At 57.8% G+C, this 12,629-nt stretch overlaps 1 protein-coding gene across 2 annotated transcripts; it reads left to right on the top strand.

Annotated features, from left to right (window-relative positions):
- The first annotated feature begins 592 nt into the window (after positions 1-592).
- FLOT1 (flotillin 1) lies at positions 593-12,154 on the top strand. Of its 2 annotated transcripts, XM_077191149.1 has the most exons (12): positions 600-728; positions 1,355-1,430; positions 1,516-1,606; positions 3,126-3,269; positions 4,363-4,482; positions 5,129-5,224; positions 5,725-5,877; positions 7,048-7,229; positions 8,478-8,523; positions 9,831-9,968; positions 10,851-11,006; positions 11,499-12,154. In XM_077191149.1, exons 1-12 carry the CDS (start codon positions 686-688, stop codon positions 11,568-11,570), a joined length of 1,317 nt encoding a protein of 438 aa, XP_077047264.1. In that variant the 5' UTR covers positions 600-685; the 3' UTR covers positions 11,571-12,154. The 2 variants fall into 2 exon arrangements, with proteins under 2 accessions (XP_077047265.1, XP_077047264.1); XM_077191150.1 differs by lacking the exon at positions 3,126-3,269 and having other exon boundaries at positions 593-728.
- The last annotated feature ends 475 nt before the right edge of the window (positions 12,155-12,629 follow it).

Consider the following 12,629-nt stretch of genomic DNA (forward strand, 5'->3'; position numbering starts at 1 on the left):
CCATGGCCATAAGGTGACAAAGAAATGTCCATGACTATGACCATGACATAACAATGACTCTGAGATGACCATGGCCGTGGGGAATTGTGACCAAGAAATGACCACAACATGACCATGACCATAACATGATCCTGACCATGAGATGACCATGAGCATGAGATGATTGTGATCAAATGACCATCACCATGACCATGACCATGAGATGATTCTGACCATGACACACAATTGCGGCCGTGAGATGACCATGATACAATTATGGCCATGAGCTGACCATGAGCTGACCATGAGATGACCACGACCCGGCCATGGTCTGGAGCTCCCCAGACCCCGTCACTGCCCTCACCTCCAGGTTCATCCTTCACCTAAATTGTTCATTGCCCATGGAAAATACGGAAATCTGAGCAGGGCGCAGCCAATGGAGCGCCGGGAAATCAGGGACGTCACAGGTTGCCAGGCAGAACAGATTTCCCCTACGCGCCCTTGGCGCGGCAGCCAATGGGAAACCGCGTGTTTGGTGACGTCACCGCGCTAATGCGGAAGTGGCGAGCGCGGGGGCTGCCGGGATCGGGGCGGCGGTCGCGGATCGCGATTGATCCCGATTGGCTCCGATCGATCCCGACTGATCCCCATCGATCCCCATCGATCCCCATCGGCTCCCATCGATCCGCGGCCCTTCCCCGCCGCGATGTTCTTCACCTGCGGCCCCAACGAGGCCATGGTGGTGTCGGGTGAGTTCGGGGGCCCCGGGGGCTCCTGGTGACCCTCAGAACTCCTGGGAACCCCCAAATCCCCTCAGAATTTCCCGGGAACCCCCAGAATTCCCCCCAAAAACCCTTCCAGGACCCTCGCCCGCGCCCTTCAATCTCCTGGGAACCCCCGGAATTCCCCAAAAACTCCTGGGAACCCCCAGAATCTCTCCCCTCAAAATCTCCTGGGAACCCCCAAATCCCCCCAAAACCCTCCAAGAAACGCCCAGAATTATCCCCAAAACTCCTGGGAACCACCCCCCCCCGGACCCCCAAACTCACCCTGGGGCTCATTGGACCGGACCCGTCCTAAGTCCCTAAACCCCTCCTGGGACTCCCCAAACCCCTCCCCGAGGGTCCCCCCCATCCATTCTGCCCCACCCCGGGACTCCTGGGGACTCCCCCCAAATTTTCCCTCAGATTTTCCCTCCATATTCCCCCCTTCAAAACCCCTGAGGTGCCCCCTGACCACCCCAACCCCCTCCAAGCCCCTCCTGGGACCCCCCCGAAACCCGTTCCGGGGATTCCTGAGGGTGTCCCCGTTTCCCCCCGAGGTTTTGGGGTCCCCCCGGGGTTTAGGGTCCCCCCCAGCTCTCGGTGCCCCCCAGGTTTCTGCCGCAGCCCCCCGGTGATGGTGGCCGGGGGCCGGGTGTTGGTGATCCCATGCCTGCAGCAGATCCAGCGGTGAGGAGGGGCCCGGGAGGGTTTTTTGGGGTTCGGGGTGGGGGGGTTCCCCAGAGATTTGGGGTGATCTCCCCGGCCTCCCCAGGATCTCCCTGAACACGCTGACACTGCCCGTGCGCAGTGAGAAGGTTTACACCCGCCACGGGGTGCCCATCTCCGTCACCGGCATCGCACAGGTACCCCTGGAATGACCCAAAACACCCCAAAAATACCCCAAAAATACCCTCATGGACCCCAGAAAATCCCCCATCAGAACGGCCAAAAATCCCCAAAAATCCCCCAAAATCCCCTCCTGGACCCCCCAAACAGCACAAACCCCCCCTCTCAAAAATCCCAACCCCCCCCCCCCCCAGAAAACACCCCAGAAATCCCCCCAGAATTGCTTTTTGTGCTCCCAAAAATCCCCTCCTGGACTGCCAAAAATACCCTAAAAATCCCCCCAAAAGTCCCTTCCTTGACCCCCAACAACCCCCTAAAAAATCTCCCATCAAAACCCCAGAAATCCCCTCCTGGACACCCCAAAATCCCCCCCGGAATCCCCAGAAATACACTCATGATCCCCCAAAATCCTTCCCGGGATCCCCAAAATGCCCCTCGGTACCTGCAACCCTCCCCAGACCCCAACACCCCACTGGGACCCCAACGACCCCATTCAGAGCCCCCAAAAATCCACTCAGAACCCCCAAAATCTCTTTGGGAACCCTCAAAATTCCCCTCTGGAACCTCCAAAATTCCTCTGGGACCCCCCAAATCCCCCAGAACCCCCAAATATCCCACGCGGGTACCCCCAAAACCCCCTCGAGACCCCCAAACCGACACTCTGATACCCCGAAATCTCCTTAGAACCTCCCAAAAATCCTCCGGGACCCCCAATTACCCCCCGGGACCCCCAAAACCCCCCGGGGCTCCCCTGTCCGAACCAGCCGGGGTGTCATGGCCCTTTTAAGTGAGGTTGTTGTGGGGCCCACCTAAGGGTATTCTTAAAGCGGCGATGGTAGCGGGAAGCGCAAAACAAATCAGGGGGAGGAAGGAGCCCTTTAAAGGGGGTTTGGAGTGGTGGGGCCCACCGGAAACACTTGCAGGGGTTAAAAAGGCTCCCAGAAAGGGCATTTAGGGGTGAGGATTCCCTTGAAAGGAGCTCGAAGTTTTGGGGATCCCCAAACCCCTGGGATTAGAGGGGGAATCCTCCTTAAAAGAGGCTTGGAGTGGTGGGGACCCAAAAATTCCTTAAGAGGAGGAAAAACCCTTTAAAAATCCTTTAAAAAACCTTAAAAACCATTTAAACTCCCTTTAAAGCCTTTATCAAAACCGTGAATAATAAAAAAGGTTTGTGATGGGGCAGCCTTCCTAAACCCTTCTTAAAGGGGTCAAGGTCCAGTCCTTAAAGTGGTTCTGGGTGGTGGGGACACCAAAATCCCACTGGAGGGTCTTGACCTCCCTTAAAAGGAGTTTTTGGTGTTGGGGCCCCCTTTAAGAGGGGTAAAACCTCCCCAGAAATGGGCTGGGATTGGTGTGGACCCCTAAATCCTCTCCAAGTGGATTATACTCTATAAAGGGCGCTACCCTGGTGGTCCCCACCCTATCGATCAAACTTCAAAAGGCAATGCCACACCTACCCCTGAAAGGGGCCATGCCAATTTTGGGGGGTCCCAGGGGTGGCTGGGGGGTCCCCAGGTGATCCCAGCTCCCCCACAGGTGAAGATCCAGGGGCAGAACAAGGAGATGCTGGCAGCTGCCTGCCAGATGTTCCTGGGCAAGTCGGAGAGCGAGATCGGCCAGATCGCCCTGGAGACTCTGGAGGGCCACCAGCGCGCCATCATGGCCCACATGACTGTGGAGGTGGGGCTGGGGGAAGCCACGCCCTCTTCGGGGAAGCCACGCCCCTCCCAGGACAGACACACCCATTTGGGATGGGCCATGGCCCCTTTAAGAAATCCCAGATCTCAGAAGCCACGCCCCCATTGTCCCAACCTGGATTGACTCACCCCCTCAGGGGGAAGTTGCCATCTCCCCGTGGGCTGGGATGTGGCTCTTTAAGAGACTTCTCCCCTATTTGACCCATAAGCTCCACCCCTTGAAAGCCCCCACCCCTGGAGTAGGCCACACCCCCTGTAAAGCCACACCCACAATATGTCACCCTTTTGCTAAAGCCCTGCCCAGCAGCACAAGATCCTCCTTCCCTCTAAAGCCATGCCCACTCCTACCTCACGCCTCCCTAAGCCCCGCCTCCCTTCTTGACCCTGCCCAGTATAAGCCCCACCCTGTCTCAAAGCCACACCCACCAGACTCCACCCCATGACTCGAGCCATGCCCCTGCATCAAGTCATGTCCCTGCCTTAATCATGTCCTCACCCCTCAATTTAGGTCACACCCACTTTGCTCAAGCCACCTCCCACCTTAAACCTGATCTCTTTCTGCTTAAGCCACACCCGCAGAACCAAACCACGCCCCTGAGATCAAAGCCACACCCCCAGATAGCACTTCTCCTACCTGGCACCACCCATTGTCTCAAGCCACGCCTCCTGGATAAACCACGCCCACTATCCCTGTGCCTTTTCCCTGCTAAGCCCCACCCCAATAAGCCTGGCCCAATTTAAACTCCACCCCCTTGGGCCCCCCTCCCCCCACTAAGCCCTGGCCCACTAAGCTTCACCCCTGCCCTGCAATGTCCCACCCTATTTGAGCCCCACCCTGCTAAGCCCCACCTACTTGAGCCCCACCCCTCTAAGCTCCACCCCTTTGAGCCCTGCTCTGTTGAGCCCTGCTCTGTTGAGCCCTGCCTAATTTGAGCCCCACCCTACTAAGCCTTGCCCCTTTTAGCCCCACCCCACTGAGCCCTGCCCAACTTAAACCCCACTCTTGGGCCCTGCCCAGCCAAGCCCCACCCCCATTTGAGCCCCGCCCTGCTAAGCCCCACCCCGGCCCCGCCCAGGAGATCTACAAGGACCGGCAGAAGTTCTCGGATCAGGTTTTCCGCGTGGCCTCCTCTGACCTGGTGAACATGGGCATCTCCGTGGTCAGCTACACCCTCAAGGACGTGCACGACGAGCAGGTGATGCACCTGGGCATGGCTGGGGACAGCTGGGGACACATCTGGGGACACCTGGCATACCTGGGGACAGCCAGGATACACCTTGGATACACCTGGGAGCAGCTGGGGAGAGCTGGGACACACCTGGGACACACCTGGGGGGACAGCTGGAGATACCTGGGCACACCTGGGACACACCTGGGACATAACTGAGACACTCAGGACACACCTGGGACACACTTGGAGATGCCCAGGGACAAGATGGGGACACCTGGGATACACCTGGGTACAGCCGGGACAGCTGGGGGAGGCTACTACACACCTGGGATACATCTGGGGGGATGAGGTGACACAGGTGTGACACAGGTGTGACACAGGTGTGACAGGGAGGTGACATAGGTGATAGGGAGGTGACACAGGTGTGACAGGGGTGTGACTTAGGTGATAGAGAGGGGGGTCACAGGTGTGACACAGGTGTGACAGGGAGGTGACACAGGTGTGACAGGTGTGTCTCCGTGCAGGGTTACCTGCACTCCCTTGAGAAGGGCTGCACAGCGCAGGTGCAGGGGTGACACAGATGGGGACTCAGGTGTGACAGGGAAGAGACACAGGTGTGGCATGGGTGACAGGGAGGTGGCACAGGTGTGACAGGTGTGTTCCCGTGCAGGATTACCTGCGCTCCCTCGGGAAGGGCCGCACGGCGCAGGTGCAGCGCGACGCCCGCGTGGGAGAGGCCGAGGCCAAACGCGACGCCGGGATCCGCGTGAGTGACACCGGGGACACCTGGATGGGGATGTTGGGGACACCCCTGGAGACACACCTGGGGGCAGCTGGGTCACCTTCCTGTCAGTCACCCCCCACTATTCCCAGTGCCCTCCAGCGCTCTCCCTGTGGGTCCCAGTTCATCCCAGTGCCCTCCCAGTGCCGTTCATTTCCCATTCCAGTCTGTCCCAGTCCCTCCCAGTGTCCCCAGTACCCCATTCCCCAAACTGCCCCAGTACCCCCAGTACTCTCCCATTACCCCACTAATCCCACTCCAGCACCTCCCAGTTCCTTTCCAGGTCCTCCCAGTACCCTCAGTACCCCAGTCCCTCCCAAGTGCTCCCAGTGCCTTTCTAGTCCCGTTCCAGTTCCTCCCAGTCTCTCCCAGTCCCCCCAGTACCCCCATTCCCCAAGTGCCCCAACACCCCCCGTACACCCAGTGCTCCCAGTACCCCATTCCCCAGTCCCTCCCAGTCCCTCCCAGTGCCGCTGTCCCCACAGGAGGCGCGGGCGCGGCAGGAGCAGGTGTCGGCGCAGCTGCTGAGCGAGGAGGCCACGGCACGAGCCCAGCGCGACTTCCAGGTGGCCCAGGCTGAGTGTGATGGAGCCGTCAGCGCCCGCAGGGCCACGGCTGAGCTGGCCTTCCAGCTGCAGGTGAGGCCACAGCTGGACAGGGAACACAGCTGGGACAGGGAGCAAACACACCTGGGACAGGTAACACTTGGGAGTGTCATAGGGCCATGGCCTATCTGGTGTTTCAGTTACAGGCAACTCACACATCTGGGGATAGGTAGCAAACACACCTGGGGGGGCTGGAATGGGGCCTGGGAGCTCACCTGGAGCACCTGGAATCTTCCAGAACACCTGGAACCTCCAGATGCTGGGGTTTTCTCCCAAATTTGGGTCTCTTGGGTCACCTGAGGACGCCCCCAGGCTGCCTGAGCTCCCCCTAGAGATACCTGGCCCCCCCTGCCTGGTGTCACCTGTCCCCCTTCTCCCTCCCCTGATGTATTTGTGACCTGTCCCGGTGTCCCCCATCCCCGTGTCCCTCCCTTGATGGGTTTGTGACCTGTCCCTGTGTCCCCTGTGTTACCTGCCCCCCATCCCCATGTCCCTTGTCTGCATGTCCCTCCCTTGATGGGTTTGTGACCTGTCCCTGTGTTACCTGTCCCCTGTCCCTGTGTCCCCTGTCCTCATGTCCCTTCCCTAATGGATCTGTGTCCTGTCCTCGGTTCCTATGTCCCTGTGTCACCTGTTCCCATGTCCCTCCCTGGATGGGTTAGTGACCTGTCTCTGTGTCCCTTGTGTCACATGTCCCCCTGTCCCCGTGTTTTGCGGAGATAAACAAAACTCCACAACTTTGTGAAAGTTGTAATCCTGGTATGTTTATTGCATGCGGAGATTACTCTCCTTAAAAGACATGCATACTTTTGGGGACTTCAGGTCCTTTTTTATCTCCTTCTCAAATACATATGCATACAATTTCACAATAGGTTCATACATATTCATTTTTATGAATTTCACATGACATTTGCCGCTAGTTCTTCTTTATCAGAAAGAATTCCTAGGTCAAGTTGACCTGCTCTCACAGCCTTCTCTGTCTCTCTTTATCACTGTCTCCCCCCCCTTATCTCTGTCCTTCACTGAATCAGTTCCTCTGAGCCCAGGCTTTTGCAGTCAGGCTAAACAGCTATGTTTTCAAACCACAGACCAACTCAAAGATGTACATTTCACCTAAATCAAAATGGATTTCTACTCTGGAGAATTTCTACTCTGTCTCACCCGTGTCCCTCCCCTGATGGATTTGTGTCCTGTCCCCCGCAGGCGGCGCGTTCCCAGCAGGCCATCGCAGCGCAGCGCGGGGAGGTGGCGCTGGTGGAGCGAGCGCAGCGGGTGCAGCTGCAGGAGCAGGAGGTCGGGCGGCGCCGCCAGGAGCTCGAGGCCACCGTGCGCAAACCGGCCGAGGCCGAGCGCTACCGGCTGGAGCGGCTGGCCGAGGCACAGCGGTGAGACACCGCCCCTTTAAGGGTGGCCACACCTCTCTGGGGACGAGCCACGCCCTCCTCTGCTAGGGCGTGGTGGTGTTCTGGGGGTCACACCCATTGCCCTTTTAAGAGAAGTGTTGCCCTTTTAAGAAGCAACACCCTCACCGTGGTGGGTCCCACCAGTTTGGGTGGAGTCATTGCCCCTTTAAGAGAAGCCCCGCCCCTTAAAGAGAGTCACACTCCTGATTGGCCCCACTGGTAAAGGTGAAGCCATTGCCCCTTTAAGAAGGAGCCACACCCTCACCCAGTTAGGCCGAGTGGCAGTTTAGGGTGTCGCACCCATTGCCCTTTGAAGAGAAGTACTGCCCCTTCAAGGAGAAGCCTCACCCTCACCTTGGTGTGTCTCCCTGGTTTGGTAGGGCCATTGCCCTTTTAAGAGAGGTGTCGCCCCCTTTAGGAGAAGCCCTGGTGAGTCCCACTTGTAAAAGTGAAGCCGTTGCCCCTTTAAGAGAAGTGCTGCACTGTTAAGACAAAGCCATGCCCTCTCCCAGTCAGCTGTGATCCTGTTTTGAGGGATACCACCAGTTTGGGTAGAGCCATGGCTCCTTTAAGAGAAGTGTCACCCTTTTAAGGAAAAGCCACGCCCCCATCATGGTGAGTCCCACCAGTTTGGGTGGAGCCATTGTCCCTTTAGAAGAAGCCCTACTTGTTACAGTGAGTCCTCTTCCTGGTGGGTCCCTTCCTCAAGGTGAAGCCATTGCCCCTTTAAGAAGGAGTCACACCCTTTCCCAGTCAGCTGTTGTGGAATTTTGTTGGGTTCCACCAGTGTGGAGAGAGCTGTTGCCCCTTTAAGGAGAAGCCACACCCTCACCGTTATGGGTCACATGAGTTTGTGTGAAGCAATTGCCCCTTTAAGGAGAAGCCCCACCCCTTGAGGTGAGCCACACTCTCACTGTGGTGTGTCCCACCACCTTGGGTAAAGCCACGCCCCTTGAGAAGCCACGCCTCCTCCCAGTCAGCCACCACCACACCTTAGTGGGCCCCACCATTCTGTTTCGTAGTCATGGCCCCTTTGATAGACACATTGCCCAGCTGGCTGCTGTCATTGCCCCTTTAAGGCCCATTGCCCTTTTTAAGAGAAGCCACGCCCTCTTAAAATAAACCACACCCCCACTCTGGTGAACCCACTCCTATTGCCCAATTGCCCCTTTAAGAACAGCACTGCCCCTTTAAGCGCAGCCCCACCCCCTGACTTGGCGCCCCCTACAGGACGCAGGTGCTGCTGCAGGCGGAGGCCGAGGCCGAGGCCCTCAAGGTGAGTCTGGGGTGCCCGGGGGGGTTTGGGGGGTCCCAGGTGGATTGGGGCGGCCCAAAGTAAGGTTTGGGGATCCTAGGTGAGATCTGGGGGGTTCTGAGAGGATTTTGGGGTGCCCAGTTGGATTTTGTGGCCCCAAATCTGGGAATTTTTGGATTCCCTGGGGGATTTTTGGCTCTCACAGAATTTCAGGGGGTCCTGATCCTGTTTTGGGGTTCCCAATCCCATTTTCAGGGGTCCTGCCCTCCTTTCCAGGACCCCTATCCTGTTTTGGGGTTCTCAATCCCATTTCCCATGTCCCCAGTGCTCTTTCAAGTCCCTGATCCCGATTTTGGGTTCCCAGTCCCATTTCTGATGTCCCCGATCCTGTTTTGGGTCCCCAATCCCATTTCATGTCCCTGATCCTCTTTTGGGTCCCCTATCCTGTTCCTGGGTCCCCGATCCCATTTCCACTGTCCCCAGTCCTGTTTTGGGTCCCCCCATCCCATTTTGTGTTCCCGATCCCATTTTGGGTCCCTGATCCTATTTTGGGGTTCCCAATCCCATTCCTGGGGTTCTATCCCCGGTTTTGGGTTCCTGATCCCATGTCAATGTCCCCAATCCCGTTTCACATCCCCGATCCCATTTCCAAGGTCGCCAATCCTGTTTCATGACTCCAGTCCCATTTCCAATGTCCCCAGTGCCATTTTAAGTCCCCAAACCCAATTTTGGGTTCCCAGTCCCATTTCTGATGTTCCCAACCCCATGTCCATGTCCCCAATCATATTTCCAGTGTCCCCAGTCCCATTTTGTGTCCCTGCAGGTGACGGGCACTGCCCACGCTGCGGCCATCATGGCCTCTCATGCCTGTGCCTGGGTTCCCAATCCTGTGTCATGTCCCTGATCCCATTTTTGGGGGTTCTGTCCCCATTTCGCGTCCCCAGTCCCGTGTCAGTGTCCTCAATCCCATTTCCAATGTCCCCAATCCCATCTTGGTGTCCCCAGTCCCATATTGTGTCCCTGCAGGTGACGGGTGCTGCCCATGTCACAGCTGTGGCCTCTCATGCCCATGCCTGGGTTCCCAATCCCATTTCCCAAGTCCCCAATCCCATTTTGGTGTCTCCAATCCCATTTCCCATGTTCCCAATCCCATTTTGGTGTCCCCAACCCTGTTTCACATCCCCACAGGTGATGGGTGCTGCCCGTGCCGTGGCCGTGGCCTCTCGCCCATGCCTGGGATCCCAATCCCGTTTCCCATGTCTCTAATCCCGTTTCCGATGTCCCAATCCCATTTTGGTGTCCCCAGTCCCATTTTGGTGTCCCTGCAGGTGACGGGTGCTGCCCGTGCCGCGGCCGTGGCCTCTCGTGCCCGCGCTGAGGCCGCGGCGGCTGCGGCCAAGGCCGAGGCCTTTGGGCAGTTCCAGGACGCGGCCGTGGTGGATCTGGTGCTGCAGAGGCTGCCCCAGGTGGGGACACCGGGGACACTTGGGGGGTGACACTCTGGGGATACCTGAGGACACTAGGGACACTTTAGGGATGTTTTGGGGATGCCTGGGGAAGTTTTGGGGGCACTTGGGGACGTTTTGGGGGGACTTGGAGACATTTTGGGGACATTTTGGGCACACCTGGGGACACTTTGGGGGATGTTCTGGGGACATTTGGCGACACCTGGGGACACCTGGGGACACTTACGGACATTAGGGACACTTTAGGGGTGTTTTGGGGACATCTGGGAACACTTTCGGAGATGTTTTGAGTACACCTGGGGATGTTTGGGGGGCACTTGGGAACACTTTGGGGACATGTTGGGGGGTATTTTGGGGGCACTTTGAGGACTCTTTGGGACATTTTGTGAACACTTGGGGACACTTTGGGGGTGTTTTGGGCACACCTGGGGGTGTCTTGGGGACACTTTGGGACACTGGGGACACTTCGGGCATGTTTTGGGGACACCTGGGGATGTTTTGGGAGCACTTGGGGACACTTTGAGGACATTTTGGGAATGTTTTTGGGACACCCAGGAACACTTTGAGGACATTTTCAGGATGTTTTGGGGACACTTGGGGATCCCTGATTTTGGGGTTGATTTTAGGGATACCTGAATTGGGGACAGGAATTTGGGGATCCCAGGATTGTTGCTGATTTTGAGATCCCTGATTTTGGGATCCTGGATTTGGGGCTGATGTGGGAATCCCCAATTTGGGGCTGGTTTTAGGATCCTAGATTTGGGGCTGATTTGGGATCCCTGATTTTGGAATCCTTGATTTGGGGCCAATTTCAGGGCTGATTTTGGGATCCCCGATTTGGGGCCAATTTTGGGGTTGATTTTGGGATCCCATTTGGGGCAGGTGGCCGAGGCGGTGGCGCAGCCGCTGCTGGGGACGCGCCGGGTGACGCTCGTGGGTGGCTCCGGGGCCGTCGGGGTGGCCAAAATCCCCTCAGAAATCCTGGATTTGGTCACGCGGCTGCCGGGGGCCGTGGGGGCGCTGGCCAGGGGCTCCCAGGTGAGATGGGGGAATTCGGGGTCCCAGATGGATATTTGGGGGATTTTGGGGGTCCCAGGAAGGATTTTGGGCTCCCAGGTGAGCTTTAGGGGAATTCAGGGGATTTCGGGGGGTCCCAGGTGGATATTTGGGGGATTTTGGGGGTTCCCAGATGGGTTTGGAGAGTCCCAGATGGGGTCTGGGGGAGTCCCTGAGGTGATTTGGGGGGGTCCCAGGTGAGATTTGGGGTGAATTTTGGGGTTCCCAGGTGGATTTTAGGGTGAATTTGGGGGATCTGGGGGAGCCCAGGGGCATTTTGGGGGGTCCCCAATGGATTTTGGAGGTCCCAGGTGAGGTTTGGGGGTCCCGTTTGGATTTTGGGGTGAATTTGGGGAGTCCTGGATGGGTTTGGGGGCCCCAGGTGAGATTTGGGGTGAATTTGGAGGAATTTTGGGGACCCCTGGGGGAAGGTGACACCCCCAGGTCCCCCCTGTCCCCCCCTTGTCCCCTCAGGTGACCCCGACGGAGCCCGAGGGTGGCACCGGAGCCACTGAAACGTCTCAAAATTCCCCAAAGTGTCCCTGAGTGCCACCCCCCAGTGACACCAAAGTGTCCCCAAATGCCACCACCCCCCAGCGCCACTGGGACCCTGCTGTGTCCCCAAAGTGCCACCCAAGTGCCACCACCCCGATGCCACCGCATCCCCAAAGTGCCACTGGTGGTTCCTGAGGCCACCAAGGTGCCACCAGCCCCCAAGTCCCTTTGTCCCCAGAATGCCACCATGCCTTGCATGTCCCCAAAGTGCCACTGCTGCAGTGTCAGCATGTCCCCAAAGTGTCCCCTAAATGTCCCTGTGGTGCCACTGTCCCAAGGTGCCACCTTGTCTCTTAAGTGTCCCTGAAGTGCCACCACCCTCTGGTGTCACTTTGTCCCTGAAGTGCCACACCCAAATGTCATCGTGTCTCTGAAATGTCCCCAAGGTGCCACCCCCAAATGTCAGTACATTCTCAGTGTCCCCAGGGCACCACCACCGCCCCCATGTCCTGTGTCCCCAGACTGCCACCACTGCAGTGTCACCCTGTCCCAAATGTCCCCAAGGTGCCACCTTGTCTCTGAAGTGCCCCCACTGCAGTGCTGTGTCAATAAAGTGTCCCCAAAGTGCCACTGCCCCCAGTGTCACCTTGTCAATGAAGTGTCCCCAAAGTGCCACCACAGCAGTGTCCCTGTGTCCTTTAAGTGACACCACCCCTGCAGTGTCCCCAAAGTGCCACTGTGTCCCCAAAGCGTCACTCAGGTACCACCATCCTCCCATTCATCATGTCCCAAATGTGCCCCAAGGTGCCACCACCTCCCAATGTCACCTTGTCCCCAAAGTGTCCCTAAAGTGCCACCATCCCTTGCATATCCCCAAAGTGTCACCCTTGAATGTCCCCATGTCCCCAAAGTGCTGCCACCACCCATGTCCCCATTCCCTCCAAGTGCCCACCTTGTCCCTTGTCCCCAAGGTGTTCCCTAAGTGCCACCACCCCCGTGCCACCCCAATGTCCCCAACCAGTGATGTTCCCATGCTGCCACCAGCGGAGCCACTGACAAGGGGACACCCTGCAGACGCTGTGGGGAGGGGAGGGGACAGGTGACACAGGG

Source organism: Agelaius phoeniceus, chromosome 27 (assembly GCF_051311805.1).
Source record: "Agelaius phoeniceus isolate bAgePho1 chromosome 27, bAgePho1.hap1, whole genome shotgun sequence".
NCBI classification, from domain to species: Eukaryota; Metazoa; Chordata; class Aves; order Passeriformes; family Icteridae; genus Agelaius; species Agelaius phoeniceus.

Coding starts and splice junctions, on each gene's coding strand:
- FLOT1 (XM_077191149.1), top strand. CDS start 686: ATGTTCTTCACCTGCGGCCCCAACGAGGCCATGGTGGTGTCGG. Junction 1,607..3,125: donor CCGTCACCGGCATCGCACAG/GTACCCCTGGAA, acceptor GCTCCCCCACAG/GTGAAGATCCAGGGGCAGAA. Junction 5,878..7,047: donor AGCTGGCCTTCCAGCTGCAG/GTGAGGCCACAG, acceptor TGTCCCCCGCAG/GCGGCGCGTTCCCAGCAGGC.